Raw genomic sequence first — 19,409 nt, forward strand, 5'->3', positions numbered from 1 at the left:
AAAAATTGGTCCACATCGGTCTATAATTATATATAGACCCCATATAAACTGATCACCAGATTTGACCTCCGTAGCCTCTTGGAAGAACAAAATACATTTGATTCAGTTGAAATTTGGTTCGTTGTGTTAATATATGGCCTCAAACACCCATGCAAAAATTGGTCGAGATCGGTCCATAATTATATATAGCCCCCATATAAACCGATCCCCAGATTTGACCTCCGGAGCCCCTTGGAAGAGCAAAATTCATCCGATTCGGTTGAAATTTGGTACGTGATGTTTGTATATGGTATCCAACAACCATGCAGGAATTGGTTCATATCAGTCCATAATTATATATAGCCCCCATATAAACCGATTCCCAGATTTGACCTCTGGTGCTTTTTGGAGAAGCAGAATTCATCCGATCTGGTTGAAATTTGGTACGTGGTGGTAGTAGTCCATAACAGTCCATAGTCATATATAGCCCCCATATAAACCGATCCCGAGATTTGGTTTTGGAGCCTCTTGGAGTGCTAGTATATGGCCGTTAACAACCATGCCTAACTAGGTATCGGTCTATAGTTACATATAGCCCTCAAATAAATCGATCCCCAATCACACAAAAATTGGTTCATATCAAGTTCATAATTCTATATAGCCCCCATATAAGCGACCCCCATATTTCAATTCTGGCTCTCTACGTACCGTGCAAAAGTCCATGTCGATTCGTAATTATTTGTAGACTTACCTATACATAACTTTTTTGTCTAATATATACTACGTATGGACTAACTCACAATTTAGAAAACAATGTTAAGAAGTTTTAATACACCACAACCCAAGTAATTCGATTGTGGGTGACAGTCTTTCGTAGAAGTTTCTACGCAATCCATGGTGGAGGGTACATAAGATTCGGCCCGACCGAACTTACGGCCGTATATACTTTTTTTATAAATTTTCAAAAGTCAAATTATCGGGTTTCGATTTTTTTTAATATATATATATATATATATATATATATATATATATATATATATATATATATATATATATATATATATATATATATATATATATATATATATATATATATATATATATATATATATCAGATCGCTTGATAAATAAGGGACTTATGGCCAAATTTGGGAAAAACTGGCGATACATATATATGGGGCCTACATCTAATTCTGATCCGATTTCGATGAAATTTGGCACACTTAAGGGGTGATCTATTAGATTACTTTGTGGCAGAATTTGACGCCGATCGTTTAGTAAATGAACGCAATCTGACCCCATTTATCGAAATCGGCCGATACATATATATGGGAGCTATATTTAAAGTTGATCCGATTTTTTTCCAAATTCAATAGCGTTCGTCTCTATATCAAAAAAAAAAAACGCCACATACCAAATTTTACCAAAATCGGTTAATAATTGCGACCGGAATCCTGCGAACAACAAATACATGGACAGACGGACGGACACCAAGCGCTAGATCGACTCAGGAGGTGAAGCTGAGTCGGTCGGTATATATTTTATGGGGTCTAAAGTCAACATTTCTGGTAGGTACATTTTTTGGCAGATCAAAGTTATTATACCCTGACCACTGTGTGGTTTAGGGTATAATTATACTCGAGCCAGTAATAAGGATTTATTTTTCTGTCAAGAAAATTTTGTTAAACAATGTAATACATGTAGTCACAATCAGAAATATTCTTTAAATTAATTAAAATGTTAATTTAATTAATCTTCGTTTAAAAAACTGGAAACTTGATGACTTAGAGAGTTAAACGGCATTATTTATTATTCATGGTTTTGTTTGAATAAAACTTTTAATTTGTTCCTAAAACTTTTTTCAGCTGTTTTATGGGGGATGATTTTTTGACGAATTTTTTGGGACGATTTTGACGAAAAATATTTTAAAAATTGACAGTTGGCACCACGGTATGTAATATGTACTTTTAGTTTAAGTGAGTCTGAAACTTAATCGGGCTGCCTAACCTATCACATAAAGCACATGTAAACCTAGAATGGCTAAAGAAATCATGTTCTACAATTAATTTCCTCCACACAGATACCAATCTAGCGTCCAAAAACAATACAAATTATAAAATCCAAAAATTAATTAAATCAGTTAAAATTTATTTAACCGCAATTTCTTTGATTGAATTTTGTGGTGATTAAAATGTTAATGTCAACAATTAAACTTTTAACTTAATTTCTGTTTTCGAAATTCGATTAACATTTTAATTGAAAATAAATTTTTGATATTTTTTCTGTACGGACTTTTCTATTTGGACCACTTTGGATAGTACGGTGATCAGAAAAAATATAATATTTCCTGTTTAGTTTCAATCACGAAATTAATTCCGATCCAATTAATTTTAATTTAAAAGTTGCTTCAATCACGGAATTAATAATATCAATCAATGACACAAATTAAAAAATTAAAAATTTAATTGGATCTATTAAATTTTAATGTAAAGTAATTTTTGTGTTGATTTATAAAATTAATCAACACAAAATTTAATTTAAATAATTAATTGATTTTTTTTTAATGTAATTAAAATTAATTTAATTAAAAACATATTCCTGATATTTTTTCTGTGTGGAACTTTCTATTTGAGCCACATAAGTAAGCACATTTTTGAAATATCTCTTGTGTTTGTGCCAAACCATTTTAAGGTGGACCCACTGTTTTGCTTACCACCATATTGAGGTATTCAAATAAGCACAAAGCGATTTAGCAACGAAGCTTCTTCAAAGTATGTACGCTGATAACCCCCATATACGATAGTTGCATGTTTGTTCTTGTTTTTAGTGTTTTAAATATTTTTTTTTTTTTGTTAAATGTTTATGGGTTCTTCTCTGTTTTTTGCTCTCCGAAAAGGGGGAAATGCAGAATATTGAATTTATCACCTTTTTTTTTTTTTGCTGACAAAACACACCTCACTGCAGCTCAGACAATGAGTACGACGATGTCTGTTCTGTTTACGGGTGACGGTAAGGTGTGTAATGCTGCTGAGGTTTGTAGAATTCCAGGGAGACAGGGGGCGGGAGGTGATTGTTTAATTGATATTATTATGATTATTAAAACACTTTTTCAAGTTTGATTTTTTTGCTTTGTTTTTGTATTTGCTGTAAATCTTCTTGGTATTTGGTTTTTAATCATCTTTACTTCTCATCACCAACATCAACATTGTGCACTTTTTTCGAGTAAAACAAAAACATTTTTTTTCTTATTAAAATTTTGTTTATCAGGTATAAAAAAGCGACTTTATCAAAACCAACAAAAATTTAGGAAATTAAATAATTGTCGCGTTTCGAGTAATAAAACAAAAACACAAAATTAGACCAATTGCATTGGGGAAAAAAAAATTCTAAATATCCAACATCAAAGTAATTTTGAAGACTATGTTAAATTTAGGGAACTGGTAAGGGAAGGGCGTGGGGGGACAGATGAAAGGGAAAGGGATCATACACTACACACTAGCTAGACTATTTCGCACCATTTCACTATAATCTTTGGTATTTACAGGATCTTAGAGGCACGCGTGAGAGAGATCATGGAGCAAGTGATGAAATCCTTTTTAATAGGAAGAGTGACCATAACCACCATAAGATTTAGGGGTGTACAATTTAGCCAAAGGAGCATCTTGGACAACGGGCAAAGCAACTTGGCTGTAGGAAGAGTGAGTGTTGTATTGTTTGTAGTGGTGGTCCTTGGGGTACAATTCGGTGGCGTAGGCGGGTTGGTAAGAGTATTTGTGGCCATAGGATTTGTGGTTGTAAGCTGGGGCAGAGTAGTGGTTGTAGTGGTGACCGCCATAGCTGGCACCATCAGCAGCAGCAGCAGCTGAGGAAGCGGAAGCGGCAGAGGGGTGGCCATAGTGACCATCATAGTGGCTTCCATATTCGTTGCAGCTACCGGAAGCGATAGCGGCGAAGAGGATGACAGCGATGCACTGAAAAAAACACGCAAAGGAAATCGATTAAAGTTGAAATCGTAGACATCTAACTTTCTCCACCCTCTGGGGGGAAATTTCTACATTGGCTTCCGCATTTTTTTTCTTCTTTTTTATTTTGCCTATTGATATTTTCCATTATTTTTTTTTTTAGTTTTCATTCACTTTTTCTACTTACGATGAATTTGTTCATGATGATGTGTTTTTAGTTTTCTACGATGTGTAGTTCCACCAACAATTGGTACTAATAAATTCTGTTTTTGGCATGCACTTCTTTTTATATTAATGGTCTTTTCCAATAGCATTTCAAACGTGATCTTCGCTCATTGGAACAGCCGTCTCATGTTCTCATGTCTTTGCTTTGGAAATCTTATAGCTGATGCTGTGTTGTTGCACATTAACCCCTTGTGGTAACTGCATCATACCCAACTTGGATAAAGGGGGGTTTCACCAAAAGCCCCCAGTAACCATTTTCTAATAACTTTGTTATTGATACGTAGAGGGGGAAGAGGGTTGGTTGGCTTTGCGGGCTGGATGACTGACTGGCTGTGGAATATGCAATGTCTTTGAGAGCTATGATAAGGCTCTGAGTTAAGTTTCATTCCGACCATCTACATTTGCTTTCGATGGTGGTGGTGGTAGTGTTAATAATGACCTACGCAAAAATTCTTTAGGGAATATTTTATCTTTCCAATAGAGAAATTAATTAAATTAAAATAAAGTAAAAATAATAAAATGAAATAAAAATTAAAAAAAAAACTTAGTGTCAACCAAATTGTCATAATCTGAAGCGATGGGGATTTAGTTAAGCATCGGGAGCCACCGTGGTGCAATGGTTAGCATGCCCGCCTTGCATACACAAGGTCGTGGGTTCGATTCCTGCTACGACCGAACACCAAAAAGTTTTTCAGCGGTGGATTATCCCACCTCAGTAACATAATGCTGGTAACATTTCTGATGGTTTCAAAGCTTCCCTAAGTGGTTTCACTGGAATGTGGAACGCCGTTCGGACTCGGCTCTAAAAACGAGGTCCCTTGTCATTGAGCTTAACATGGAATCGGGCAGCACTCAGTGATAAGAGAGAAGTTCACCACTGTGGTATCACAATGGACTGAATAGTCTAAGCCTGATACATCGGGCTGCCACATAACCTAACCTAACCTAGTTAAGCTTCTAACACTGAATATGATTAAGTTGTCGTATGGTATGAGACGCGTCTAAACCACTAGGGGATCCAAACCGAATTTGGGACCATGGAAGGAAAGTAAGATGAATATAAATGAGGGTAGGCGGGGTTAATGTAGGCCTTGTGGCAATTAGATTTCGTACCACTTTACTCCTCCACGGAAATGCGTCAAGGAGCTTGGCCAAGTGCTAAAGGATTTTATAACACGGACTATATGCTCCGACTTTTTTCTAATTTCTGTTTTTAATATAGTGTATGATACCAAGCTTCGAATAAAAAAATAATTTTTTGCTAAATTTCACTATAATTTTTTTAATATTTGAATTTTAAGCATTTTTGGTTAAAAATTTAACCCCATTTTGTGGATGGTGAAAAAGAACGAGTTGTTCTATTTTAGTCAAGTTAAATGTTTTGCGTAGGTATTGGTGGTGGTGGTTTTTCTGAACTAAACCCAAAATAAAATACAATTGAAATTTTGCTAATTTTTTTTAATTTTGGGTACATTTTTATTCAAAAAGAATAATTTACAAAAAACGCCAAAGGAAATTATATGTCTCAAAGTTGTTCTCACACAATTTTTTTTGTTTAGGTTAAAGTTTATTTTCAAGCTCACTTAGACTATTCTTGGGAGCCACCGTGGTGCAATGGTTAGCATGCCCGCCTTGCATACACAAGGTCGTGGGTTCGATTCCTGCTTCGACCGAACACCAAAAAGTTTTTCAGCGGTGGATTATCCCACCTCAGTAATGCTGGTGACATTTCTGAGGGTTTCAAAGCTTCCCTAAGTGGTTTCACTACAATGTGGAACGCCGTTCGGACTCGGCTATAAAAAGGAGGTCCCTTGTCATTGAGCTTAACATGGAATCGGGCAGCACGCAGTGATAAAAGAGAAGTTCACCAATGTGGTATCACAATGGACTGAATAGTCTATGTTAGGCTGCCACCTAACCTAGACTATTCTTCAGTCCATTGTGATACCAAATTAACTAAAAGTACCTATTACATATGGGCACTTCTAGTTTTAAACACGCTGAATCTACTCGATTAGTTTCTTCCGTTGAACCAGCCGGATTGTTCAAAAAAATTAGCAGACTGTTTGAGTTAACATTTTCCAGGTCCGCCAGTAATCTAAAGCTGTATGGTCCTAAAATTCGCTTACGCCTTACACAAAATGCAGGACAATGACACAAGAGGTGTTTAATTGATTCCTTTTCCTCCACATCATGACAGCTCATGCAGTAGTCATTATACTTCGCCCCAATAGTTTCAGGCAGTGACCCGTTATAGCAGATATCAGGAGAGATATCTGACGTCTTAACAACACTAACATATCTAGTGTGCATAGGCTTGCCAGATGACCGGGATTCGCTTGGATTGTCCCGAAATTTCGTCTCGAGAAAGTGTCCCGAGTCTTCCACAAAATTCGCCAAAAATCCCGGAATTTCAATTTCTCAAGGCATAATTTTTTTTCCAATGTACGATTTTTTGCCATTTCATTCAATCTCATCACTAACAGAAACAAATCAAATGACTTTCACTGTCTTTCGAATCATCAGTTGTCACTTGTGCAGTAAATGTAAAAAATTTTATTTCAAATTAACGTTTTTCTGTGAAATGTATTTTTATACCCTCCATCATAGGATGGGGGTATATTAACTTCGTCATTCTGTTTGTAACACATCGAAATATTGCTCTAAGACCCCATAAAGTATATATATTCTGGGTCGTGATGAAATTCTGAGTCGATCTAAGCGTGTCCGTCACGCTAACTTCCGAACGAAACAAGCTATTGACTTGAAACTTGGCACAAGTCGTTGCTATCGATGTAGGTCGGATGGTATTGAAAATGGGCCATATCGGTCCACTTTTACGTATAGCCACCATATAAAGGGATCCTCAGATTTGGCTTGTGGAGCCTCTAACAGAAGCATATTTCATCCTATCCGGCTGAAATTTGGTATATGGTGTTGGTATATGGAAAAATTGATCCACATCGGTCTATAATTATATATAAACCCCATATAAACCGATCCCCAGATTTGGCTTGCGGAGCCTAGGTTAGGTAGCAGCCCGATGTATCAGGTTCACTTAGATTATTCAGTCCATTGTGATACCACAGTGGTGAGCCTAAAAGAGAAGCAAATTTCATCCGATCCGGCTGAAATTTGGTACATGGTGTTGGTATATGGTCTCTAACAACCACGCAAAAATTGGTCCACATCGGTCCATAATTATATATAGCCCCCATATAAAACGATCCCCAGATTTGGCTTGCGGAGCCTCAAAGAGTAGCATGTTTCATCTGATCCGGCTGAAATTTGGTACATGGTGTTGGTATATGGTCTCTAACAACCATGCAAAAATTGGTCCACATCGGTCCATAATTATATATAGCCCCCATATAAACCGATCCCCAGATTTGGCTTGCGGAGCCTCAAAGAGTAGCATGTTTCATCCGATCCGGCTGAAATTTGGTACATGGTGTTGGTATATGGTCTCTAACAACCACGCAAAAATTGGTCCACATCGGTCCATAATTATATATAGCCCCCATATAAACCGATCCCCAGATTTGGCTTGCGGAGCCTCAAAGAGAAGCAAATGTCATCCGATCCGGCTGAAATTTGGTACATGATGTTGATATATGATCTCTAACAACCATGCAAAAATTGGTCCACATCGGTCCATAATTATATATAGACCCCATATAAACCGATCTCCAGATTTGGCTTGCGAAGCCTAAAAGAGAAGCAAATTGCATCCGATCCGGCTGAAATTTGGTACATGGTATTGGTATATGGTCTCTAACAACCGTGCAAAAATTGGTCCACATCGGTCCATAATTATATATAGCGCCCATATAAACCGATCCCCAGATTTGGGTTGCGGAGCCTCAAAGAGAAGCAAATGTCATCCAATCTGGTTGTAATTTGGAACATGGTGTTAGTATATGATTTTTAACAACCGTGCCAGAATTGGTCCATATCGGTCCATAATTATATATAGCCCCCATATAAAACGTTCTCCAGATTTGACCTCCGGAGCCTCTTGGAGGAGCAAAATTCATCCGAACCGGTTCAAATTAGGAACGTGGTGTTAGTATATGGTCGCTAACAACCATACCAAAATTGGTCCAATCACACAAAAATTGGTCCATATCTGATCATAATCATGGTTGCCACTAGAGCCAAAAATAATCTACCAAAATTTTATTTCTATAGAAAATTTTGTCAAAATTTTATTTCTAGAGAAAATTTTGTTAAAATTTTATTTGGTTCATAATAAAATTTTCATCATTGTCAAAATTTTATTTCTATAGAAAATTTTGTTCAAATTTTATTCGGTTCATAATCATGGTTGCCACTCGAGCCAAAAATAATCTACCAAGATTTTATTTCTATAGAAAATTTTGTCAAAAGTTTATTTCTATAGAAAATTTTGTTAAAATTTTATTTCTGTAGAAATTTTTGTCAAAATTTTATGTCTACTTTGTCAAACTGAATTATATACGTATTGGATCGATCTTTTTTGATTTAATATATACCACGTATGGACTTACATACAATTTAGAAGATGGTGTTAGTAGGTTTTAAGATACCTTGCCATCGGCAAGCGTAACCGCAACTTAAGTAATTCGATTGTGGATGGCAGTGTTTAGAAGAAGTTTCTACGAAATCCATGATGGAGGGTACATAAGCTTCGGCCTGGCCGAACTTACGGCCGTATATACTTGTTACAAATTATACTTATCAGTTCACACTTAGTGTCCAACTCTATTCAAGTCTCTATTCCCTGCCAACATTTCAAAATCAATTTTATTCCTATCACTACCATAAACTCTTTAGTGACACTATGACAATCGCCAACTGTGATGCAAAATATACCCAAATTCATGTCCATGGCGATACCCAAATTAATAGTAACGAAAGGCACTACGAAAGAATCAGCGATTGTCATCTCAGATCTAAATTTTGTTTGCCATAAGCGAAAGTAATTGCCAGTAAATATGAGTTTAGGCCTCCGACTTTCAAGAGACAACTTGATATAAAATCATCGCAGCCATCTTGGCAGAAAGTTTCAGATGCTCCAACATATTTAGGAATTTCAAAGTCTGCAGGCAACAACGACTACGACATGGCGTTCATGCAAATTTATCAAAAGAAATACCAAGTGATAAAAAATGCGCAACTATTTTCGAAAAAATTTGACTGTTTTTGATTGTCCCGACATATCCCGAAATGTACGGCGCAATGTCCTGGATTTCGGCAACCATCTTCTGGCAACCCTAAATGTGCGGTATAAGTGTAGATGGGGCCATATTTGCTTAATGTTGTTGCAACCCTTGCAATTCTCTCATCGAACATTCGGTATCATAACAGCCTTCTCACTCAGTATGAGCTAGCAGGCATACCAGCAAATTCGAGATCCCCTTAGTAGGTAAGGTAGTTCCCACACTGAAAAAAATAATATCGTGAGGTTAAAGATTTCTTGTCTTTAAAATACGAATGCAAATTTTGCTTAATATAGAAGATGCATTTCTAAAGTTTTTTTTCCGTGTCCAAAAATCGATAAACTTTTCAACGAAATCGTATTGTCTTTATAATTAAGTGATTTCACTTAAAAATGGGTATCATAACATGAAAGAAAAAATGTTTGGGCTAAGGTCAAATTGACTTAAATAATTCAGAAAAATTCTTGAAATTTAATGAAATTGTCTTTAGATTTGTTGTCTTTTTGCATCTTGACTACAAAGCAAAAAATCGTTCAAATATAGGACATGTTTTTCAACACTTTATTTTAAAGACGTTTTTTTATTTGAAACTTAGCATAATTTCTACTAGAATTCGAGTCTTCATTTGGAAAATAAAGTTGTCGTTAACTCGTTTTTAAAGGACTTTAATAGCATATGAAGAAAAAAAGCTGATAAAATGAAAAAATTAAATTTGCTTCCTAAAAGCAAGTACACAAAACCCAAATTTAAAAGAGAATTGTGTCTTAAAAGTATGCTAACTTGTATTCTCCGCTTCTTTGGCTCGGAATCAATACCAAAATTTTAAAAGTAAAGACAAAATCTTTTGAACCGGGCATGCTTTTTTTTCAGTGCAGCCTTTCTAACTCATCCACTTCACTGTTCCCTGGTATGTTACTGTTGCCAAGCACCCATATTGTGATGCTCAGTCATCTCGTTAAGAGATTTGCGGCAGTCTATGGCCGTTTTGGAGTTAAGGAACACATAGTCCAAGGACTATATTGCAAGTGTACCGTCTGAGTATATATTAATGCCAAAATATTTTGGAACATTACTGCTCAACCAATTTGCCACCTAATCTTTTCGCTATTTTAAGTTCCAGGACTTCAGAATATACTCTGAAACCCACTTGTCCATCCAACTTGGAGCCATAGGTGAAGAAATATATTTAACAATTAATCTCCGAGATCTGAGTCCGAACTGTGGAACGCCGTTCACCGTTTGCAGTGAAACCACTTAGAGAAACTTTGAAACACTCAGAAATGTTACCAGCATTACTGAGGTGGGATAATCTAACGCTGAAAAACTTTTTGGTGTTAGGTCGAAGCAGGAATCGAACCCACGACCTTGTGTATGCAAGGCGGGCATGCTAACCATTGCACCACGGTTGGCATGGTTGTTAGAGACCATATACTAATACCACATTCCAAATTTCAACCGAGTCGGATGAATTTTGCTCCTCCAAGAGGCTCCGGATGTCAAATCTGGGGATCGATTTATATAGGGGATATATATATTTATGGACCGATATGGACCAATTTTTGCATGCTTGTTAGAGACCATATACTAACACCACGTACAAAATTTCAACAGGATCGGGTGAGTTTTGCTCCACCAAGATGCTCCGGAGTTCAAATCTGGGGATCGATTTATATAGGGGATATATATATTTATGGACCGATATGGACCAATTTTTGCATAGTTATTAGAGACTATATACTTAACAAACGTACAAAATTTCAACAGGATCGGGTGAGTTTTGCTCCACCAAGATGCTCCGGAGTTCAAATCTGGGGATTGATTTATATAGGGGATATATATATTTATGGACCGATATGGACCAATTTTTGCATGGTTATTAGAGACCATATACTTAACAAACGTACCAAATTTCAACCGGATCGGATGAATTTTGCTCTTCCAAGAGGCTCCGGAATTCAAATCTAGGGATCGGTTTATATGGGGTCTATATATAATTATGGACCGATATGAACCAATTTTTGCATGGTTATTAGAGACCATATACTTAACAAACGTACCAAATTTCAAACGGATCGGAATGAATTTTGCTCCTCCAAGAGGCTCCGGAGGTCAAATCTGGGGACCGGTTTATATGGGCCTATACGTAAAAGTGGTCCAATATGGCCCATTTGCAATACCATCCGACATACGTCAATAACAACTACTTGTGCCAAGTTTCAAGTCGTTTCGTTCGAAAGCTAGCGTGATTTCAACAGACGGACGGACGGACATGCTTAGATCGACTCAGAATTTCACCACGACCCAGAATATATATACTTTATGGGGTCTTAGACCAATATTTCGATGTGTTACAAACGGAATGACAAAGCTAATATACCCCCATCCTATAGTGGAGGGTATAAAAAGAGATCGGAAAAATACCAGTGGGTATGGAATTATAAAGCAATTTAAATAAATAATTAAAATTCACGATAAAAGCCAAACTAGATCACTAAAAAATTCCGTAAGTGTATTTGAAATTGTATTTGGCATTTTGAATCTGCCTTTTAAGTCAAATTTCATATTTTTCAGCGTTACGGATTAGTTAGTGTAAGGCGGTGTTCACGTTACCGCGAGTGCACTGTATATACTTTATGGAGTCTTAGAACAATATTTCGATGAAAGGTATAATTTTTGGTTTAATGTATAAAATTTTCAAGAAGAATTAACACACCCACCATTTATATAGGGTATCAATGTGTTGGCTCCACACGATTTTATATAAATATCGTGACTCGTACATTTCCGAGCTATTAGCTGTGATTACCTTGTAACTCTCAAAATCAATTCCACCTCCTCAATCTAGTCTTATTCATCTCCCGTTTTTCACAACATTTTCGCACAACTCCCACCGACAACACGCCATCTCTATTGATAATGCTTCACACACAAGACGAAGTTTGATACTAGCCATTTACAAAAATTTAAGACTCTTAATCATGAACACCGCATAGCAGTTATACAAAAATAAATGTTTTCGGATTTTTATTTTCGTACTATTCTCATGGTTATTAGTAAATTGAGAAAAACAAAACCCAAGAGATGGACAAAAACAAATAAGAAAGAAATAGAGTCGGCCTGAGCTGACTATACGACACCCTAAACTCAGCCTAATGAATTGGATTTACTTATCGTAAAATTAGCGCATTATGCACTGAAAAAAATATTGTCGTGAGGCCACAGACTTGATGTCCTTAAAATACGAATGCAAATTTTGCTTAGCATAGAAGTCGCATTTCTCTAATATAAAGTTCTTTTCCTTGTCCAAAAATCGGTAAACGTTTCAATGAAGTCGTTTTGCCCTTATAAATAAGTGATTTAACTTAAAACTGGGTATTATAACATGAAAGAAAAATTTTTTTGGGGTAAGGTCAACTTGACTTTAGTAATTCAGAAAAATTCTTTAAAATTAATGAAATTGTCTTTAAATTTGATGTCTTTTTGCATCTTGACTACAAAGCAAAAAATCGTTCAAAAATAGGACAAGTTTTTCAACACTTTATTTCAAAGACGTTTTTTACTTGAAGCATAGCATAATTTCTACTTGAAGTCGAGTTTGAATTTGGAAAATAAAGTTGTCGTTAACTCGTTTTTAAAGAACTTTGATAGCATATGAAGAAAAAAATTTGAAAAACCGAAAATTTAAAATTTGCTTCCTAAAAGCAAGTACACAAAACCCAAATTTAAATGAAAATTGTGTCGTAAAAGTATCCTTACTTGAATTCTCCGCTTCTTTGGCTAGTAATCAATACCAAAATTGTTAAAGTAAAGAAAAAATCTTTGGAACCGAGCATGCATTTTTTCAGTGTGGAGTTGCATCGAAATCTTCATTTGTGAGAAATATTCTAGGGTTCGCTTCTCGAAGTTAAACTTAAACAAATGTATACGGCCATAAGTTCGGCCAGGCCGAATCTTATGTACCCTCCACCATGGATTGGGTAGAAACTTCTACGAAAGACTGTCATCCACAAATTTCAACTCACATGGTTGTTAACTATCATATACTACCACCACGTACCAAATTTCAACCAGATCGGATGAATTTTACTTCTCCAAAAGGCACCGGAGGTCAAATCTGGGGATCGGTTTATATGGGAGCTATATATAATTATGGACTGATAGGAACCAATTCCTGCATGGTTGTTGGATACCCTATACTAACATCACGTACCAAATTTCAACCGAATGGGAAGAATTTTGCTCTTCCAAGGTGCTCCGGAGGTCAAATCTGGGAATCGGTTTATATGGGGCCTATATATAATTATGGACCGATATCGACCAATTTTTGCATGGTTGTTAGAGACCATATACTAACACCATGTACCAAATTTCAGCCGGATCGGATGAAATTTGCTTCTCTTAGAGGCTCCGCAAGCCAAATCGGAGGATCGGTTTATATGGGGGCTATATATAATTATGGACCGATGTGAACCAATTTTTGCATGGTTTTTAGAGACCATATACTAACACCATGTACCAAATTTCAGCCGGATCGTATAAAAATTGTTTCTCTTAAAGGCTCTGCAAGCCAAATCGAGGGATCGGTTTATATGGGGGCTATATAATTATGGACCGATGTGGACCAATTTTTGCATGGTTATTAGAGACCATGTACCAAATTTCAGCCGGATCGGATGAAAATTGTTTCTCTTAGAGGCTCTGCAAGCCAAATCGGGGGTTCGGTTTATATGGGGGCTATATATAATTATGGACCGATGTGGACCAATTTTTGCATGGTTGTTGGAGACCATATACTAACACCATGTACCAAATTTCAGCCGGATCGGATGAAATTTGCTCCTCTTAGAGGCCTCGCAAGCCAAATTTTGGGGACCGTTTATATGGGGGCTATACGTAAAAGTGGACTGATATGGCCCATTTGCAATACCGTCCGACATACATCAATAACAACTACTTGTGCCAAGTTTCAAGTCGATAGCTTGTTTCGTTCGCAAGTTAGCGTGATTTCAACAGACGGACGGACGGACGGACATGCTCAGATCGACTCAGAATTTCACCACGACCCAGAATATATATACTTTATGGGGTCTTAGAGCAATATTTCGATGTGTTACAAACGGAATGACAAAGTTAATATACCCCCATCCTATGGTGGAGGGTATAAAAACTGCTGTGTCTATAAGCCCTAGATGTCAAAAATCAACTCAAGTATCCTAAAGTACCCACAGATTTCCTTTTTCCAGCTAAATCGGATAATAAATGCAGTGTTTAGGAGCGCCATATTCGGCACACTTGTTTATGGAATTAAAATATCTCTAGATTTCCGACGAATCGGATAAAAATTGCAAAAAGTCAAATGGAGCTATATGGGGGCATCATCGGCACACTTATGTCTGGACTTAAAATACAATTTCAAACAAATCGGATAAAATTTACGGTGTTCTAAAGCTCAAGAAATCGGGCGATCGGACTATGTAGAGGTTATACCGAAACGGAGACTGATACACACATTTTCGGCACATCGTCTTAGAATTTCTCCCTGAAGAATATTTACCTTATATAGTCGGAAATTGATATTTTCTATAGTAATAAAATTTTGACAAAATTTTCTATAGAAATAACATTTTGGTAGATTATTTTTGGGGATCGGCTATATATAACTATAGTTCGATATGGATCAATTTTTACATGGTTGTTAGAGACCATATACTAACACCATGTACCAAATTTCAACCGAATTGGATGAATTTTACTCATCCATGAGGCTCCGGAGGTCAAATCTGGGGATCGGTTTATATGGGGGCTACATATAAATATGGTCCGATATGGACCAATTCCTGTATGGTTGTCAGAGACCATATACTAACATCAAGTACCAAATTTCAACCGGATCGGATGAATTTTGCTCCTCCAAGAGGCTCCGGAGGTCAAATCTGGGGATCGGTTTATATGAGGGCTATATATAATTATGGACCGATGGGAACCAAAGTTTGCATGGTTGTTAGAGACCATATACTAACACCATGTACCAAATATCAGCCGGATCGGATGAAATTTGCTTCTCTTAGATGCTCCGTAATCAAAATCTGGGGTTCGGTTTATATGGGGGCTATATATGATTATGGACCGATATGGACCACTTTTTGCATGGTTGTTAGAGACAATATACTAACACCATGTACCAAATTTCAATCGGATCGGATGAATTTTGCGCCTCCAAGAGGCTCGGCAAGCCAAATTTGAGCGTCGGTTTATATGGGGGCTATACGTAAAAGTGGTCCGATATGGCCCATTTGCAATACCATCCGACCTACATCAATAACAACTACTTTTGCCAAGTTTCAAGTCGATAGCTTGTTACGTTCAGAAGTTAGCGTGATTTCAACAGACGGACAGACCGACATGCTTAGATAGACTCAGAATTTCACCACGACCCACAATATATATACTTTATGGGGTCTTAAAGCAATATTTCGATGTGTTACAAACGGAATGACAAAGTTAATATAACTACATCCTACATCCATCCTACATCCATTAGAGTTCTTTTGGACATATAACATAAACACATATGGCAAAATAGAGTACTTATATCGGTCTACTTTTGGAACGCTACACTTTCAAATTACAATTGGAATACTGTTAAAATGAGATTTAGGTACACCACCTGGAGTCGACTCCGGAGTCGGAGTCGAGGCCAATAAGAAATGCTGGAGTCGGAGCCGGAGTCGAGCAAAATTGACTCGACTCCACAGCCCTGCTCTTGAGTCGATCTAGCGCTTGGTTTCCGTCCGTCCGACGGTCTGTCCATGTATTTGTTGTTCGCAGGATTTCGGTCGTAATTATTAACCGATTTTGAGCACAAGGACGAACGCTATAGAATTTGGAAGAAATCGGACCAAATTTAGATATAGCTCCCATATATATGTATCGCCCGATTTTCACAAATTTTGCCATAAATCCCTTATTTATAAACCGATCTTACTCAAATTTGCCTTACTCTAATGTTCTACAGTACTGACTATATGTGCACAATAACATTCAAATCGGTTCAGATTTAGATATAGCTCCCATATATATGTAGCGCCCGATTTTCAAACATTTGCCTCTTATAACCATATTTTTGACTATAGTGGTCTCATTTATTAACCGATCTTACTTAAATTTAGTACAAGGTACGAGTATACTCCTCTAATATCAACAAAAACTGCAAAATATAATCCAAATCGGTTCAGATGTAAATATAGCTTCCATATATATGTGTCGCCCGTTTTTGAAAAATGTACTCCTTATAACTTTATTTCTGACCATAATAGTCTTATTTAGTGCCCGTAAGATCTAGCACAAGGTAACCTTCTGTGGTATCAACCAAATCTGGAAAATATCATCCAAATCGGTTCAGATTTAGATATAGCTCCCATATATATGCATCGATCGATTTTCCCAAATTTGGCCATAATACTCTTATTTATTAACCAATGTTGCTCAAATTTCAAATGCACATGTATTAGGCGATGTATTTAGACTTACATTTAGCTCTTACATAAATATATTGCCCTATTTTCGGAAATTTGGATTTATTACCACACTAATTGAGCGATTTCCTCTTTTAATATCCTAAACCGCATAGTGGTCAGGGTGTAATAACTTTGATCCGCCAAAAAAATGTGCCTACCATAGATATTGATTTTAGATCCCATAAAATATATAACGATCGACTCAGAATCACCTCCTGAGTCGATCTAGCGCTTGGTGTCCATCCGTCCGCCCATCCACGTATTTGTTGTTCGCAGGATTCCGGTCGCAATTATTAACCGATCTCGATGAAATTTGGTATGTGGCGGTTTTTTGGTACAGAGACGAACGCTATTGAATTTGGAAAATCGGATCAAATTTAGTTATAGCTCCCATATATATGTGCCGTCCAATTTCGATAAATGGGGTCAGATTGCGTTTATTTAATAATGGACTCAATATTAGTGGCAAACTGTCTGTAGGTTCAGAATCAACTATAGCTCCTAAAATCAGACATTTCTGTTCAGATTGTTATTAAACTTCCATTCTTAAATATGGAAATGCGGTGGTTCCCAGAAACTATACCATTGATACCCCACAAACAATGGTTACTAATTCAGTAAGGGTTGTTTTGGGTATGATATAGTCGGCCCCGCCCGATTTTCTACTTTACTCACTTGTTTTGCAACATACTTGGAATAAAACACGTACACTGAAAAAACAGTGAACCCTTTTCCATTGCAAAATGAACTAAACTGTAGTAATATTGACCATGATTTAGCCCTTAAGATTTTTTTCAACTTGTCTAGTTTATAATTTTCTTAAATTTTAGTTCATCTATAACATTGTAGTTTAGTTCATTTTTACAACACCATAAGATTTATATACCCCTACCAAGTTAAAAAGTCAGTATTATTTTGGTTTACTTGCTTATTTTGTGGGAAACCCGATAATAAAAATTGGTTAACAGTCTCTTTAAAATGTCGACGACTAAACTATAAATAAATCAATCATTCCACAGTACAGAGAAATTAAATAATTAAAGGAACAACAAACCGTTTTACTATTATGAAAATTTTCATACATTAAAATTAAACTTTCTTTAAGCAAAAGTACTTTATTATAAAAACTTATTATGAAAGTTCTTAATACAATGTCTTTTGTGAATAAAAATGATGACCACGTGGAACAGAGAGTAGTTCATTTGAACCCACTGTTTGGACATTTTGACTTATCCTTTTTTTATTCATCGTAGGTAATTTTTCACATATCTTGCTGGAAAAAAATGGAAGCAATAATGGAAAATGTTAAAAATTAACACCATGTAATGAAATATAATAGTTTAAATCTTTATTTTAGCTTGTAACATACCATATTTGGGGCATTTTATCAAATGGGGTAAGGAATTCAACTTTTCTTTGGAAAACGTATCTCACAAAATGTGTACCTGAAACAATTAGAGAATTAAGTAAGTATTCTATATAAACTCATAAAACTGTGTTGTTATCGATGTGGAGGATATAATAAAAAAAATACTTGAAAGAAAGCCAAAGTTTTAATATAAAATTTACCAATTCTCTATTAAATTGTACGCTGAGGGGAAATATAAAAAGTTGCCCAAATTTATTTGGGCTACTCTGAAATTTTAATATTTATTTTTTACATTAAATAATATTATTAAATAGGTTTCCAAAAAATCTAATGGAAAAAATAATATTATGCATAAACAAACAAATATTCTGGTTAAAAGAAAGTTAAAGAATCCTTACCAATTCACTATTAAATTACAGGCAAAGGAGTACTAAAACTTTGTCCAAATTTTTAAGGGGTTATTCTGAAATTAAATAGTTGCTTTTAGATTAAAAATATTACATTGGTTTCCAAAAAATTTGATTAAAGAAATACTAAAATAAGGCATTAAAATCCTGTAATTTTGATGATAAAAAGGTCACAAAAACGTAAATATTCTAGTTGAAATAAAGCCAATTTTTAAAAGAAAACTTACCAATTCACTATTTTTTATTTGTTCGAATCTATCTGGAGTTGCTCTGAAATTAAATATTGTTTTTACAACAAAGAAAAACATTAAACTGGTTTCCAAAAAAATTAATTAACAAATAATAATATACATAAATAATATTCTTTTTAAAAGAAAGTCATATTAAAAAATACTTACCAATTTATGAATAAACTATACGCTGAGATATAACAAAAATTTTCCAAATGAATCTGGAATTGAATATTAATTTTTTACATTGAATAATAAAAATTTCAATACACTTTCAATTTCAACATATTTTCCAAAATATTCTTAATAACTTTTTTCTAAACTGCCCTTAAAATATTAATAACTGTCATTTAAAAGGTTTAATAAACAAACACCAATATACATATGTCTCAAAAATACAAAATATTCCATGCCTTTATATTTCCTTGTTGCATACCTGCTTAAAAGATGCAACAACCCACGCCAACGCTCACTATACAACTGAAGCATGTCAAACAAAACCAAGCAAAGCCAAAACAT

The 19,409-nt window shown here is 35.6% G+C and overlaps 1 protein-coding gene and 1 long non-coding RNA gene across 2 annotated transcripts; both read right to left on the bottom strand.

Annotated features, from left to right (window-relative positions):
• Nucleotides 1-1,541: 1,541 nt before the first annotated feature.
• On the bottom strand, nucleotides 1,542-4,288 carry Cp19 (Chorion protein 19). Its single transcript, XM_075304426.1, has 2 exons — nucleotides 4,129-4,288; nucleotides 1,542-3,950 (listed from the first exon to the last, which is right to left on the bottom strand). Exons 1-2 carry the CDS (start codon nucleotides 4,141-4,143, stop codon nucleotides 3,576-3,578), a joined length of 390 nt encoding a protein of 129 aa, XP_075160541.1. The 5' UTR covers nucleotides 4,144-4,288; the 3' UTR covers nucleotides 1,542-3,575.
• A 13,685-nt stretch (nucleotides 4,289-17,973) lies between these two features.
• LOC142233046 (uncharacterized) lies at nucleotides 17,974-19,114 on the bottom strand. Its single transcript, XR_012721294.1, has 5 exons — nucleotides 19,059-19,114; nucleotides 18,888-18,930; nucleotides 18,652-18,716; nucleotides 18,254-18,329; nucleotides 17,974-18,157 (listed from the first exon to the last, which is right to left on the bottom strand). It is a non-coding gene; the product is annotated as an uncharacterized LOC142233046 (long non-coding RNA).
• Between the last annotated feature and the right edge of the window lie 295 nt (nucleotides 19,115-19,409).

This window comes from Haematobia irritans, chromosome 4 (assembly GCF_050003625.1).
Source record: "Haematobia irritans isolate KBUSLIRL chromosome 4, ASM5000362v1, whole genome shotgun sequence".
In the NCBI taxonomy this organism is placed as follows: Eukaryota; Metazoa; Arthropoda; class Insecta; order Diptera; family Muscidae; genus Haematobia; species Haematobia irritans.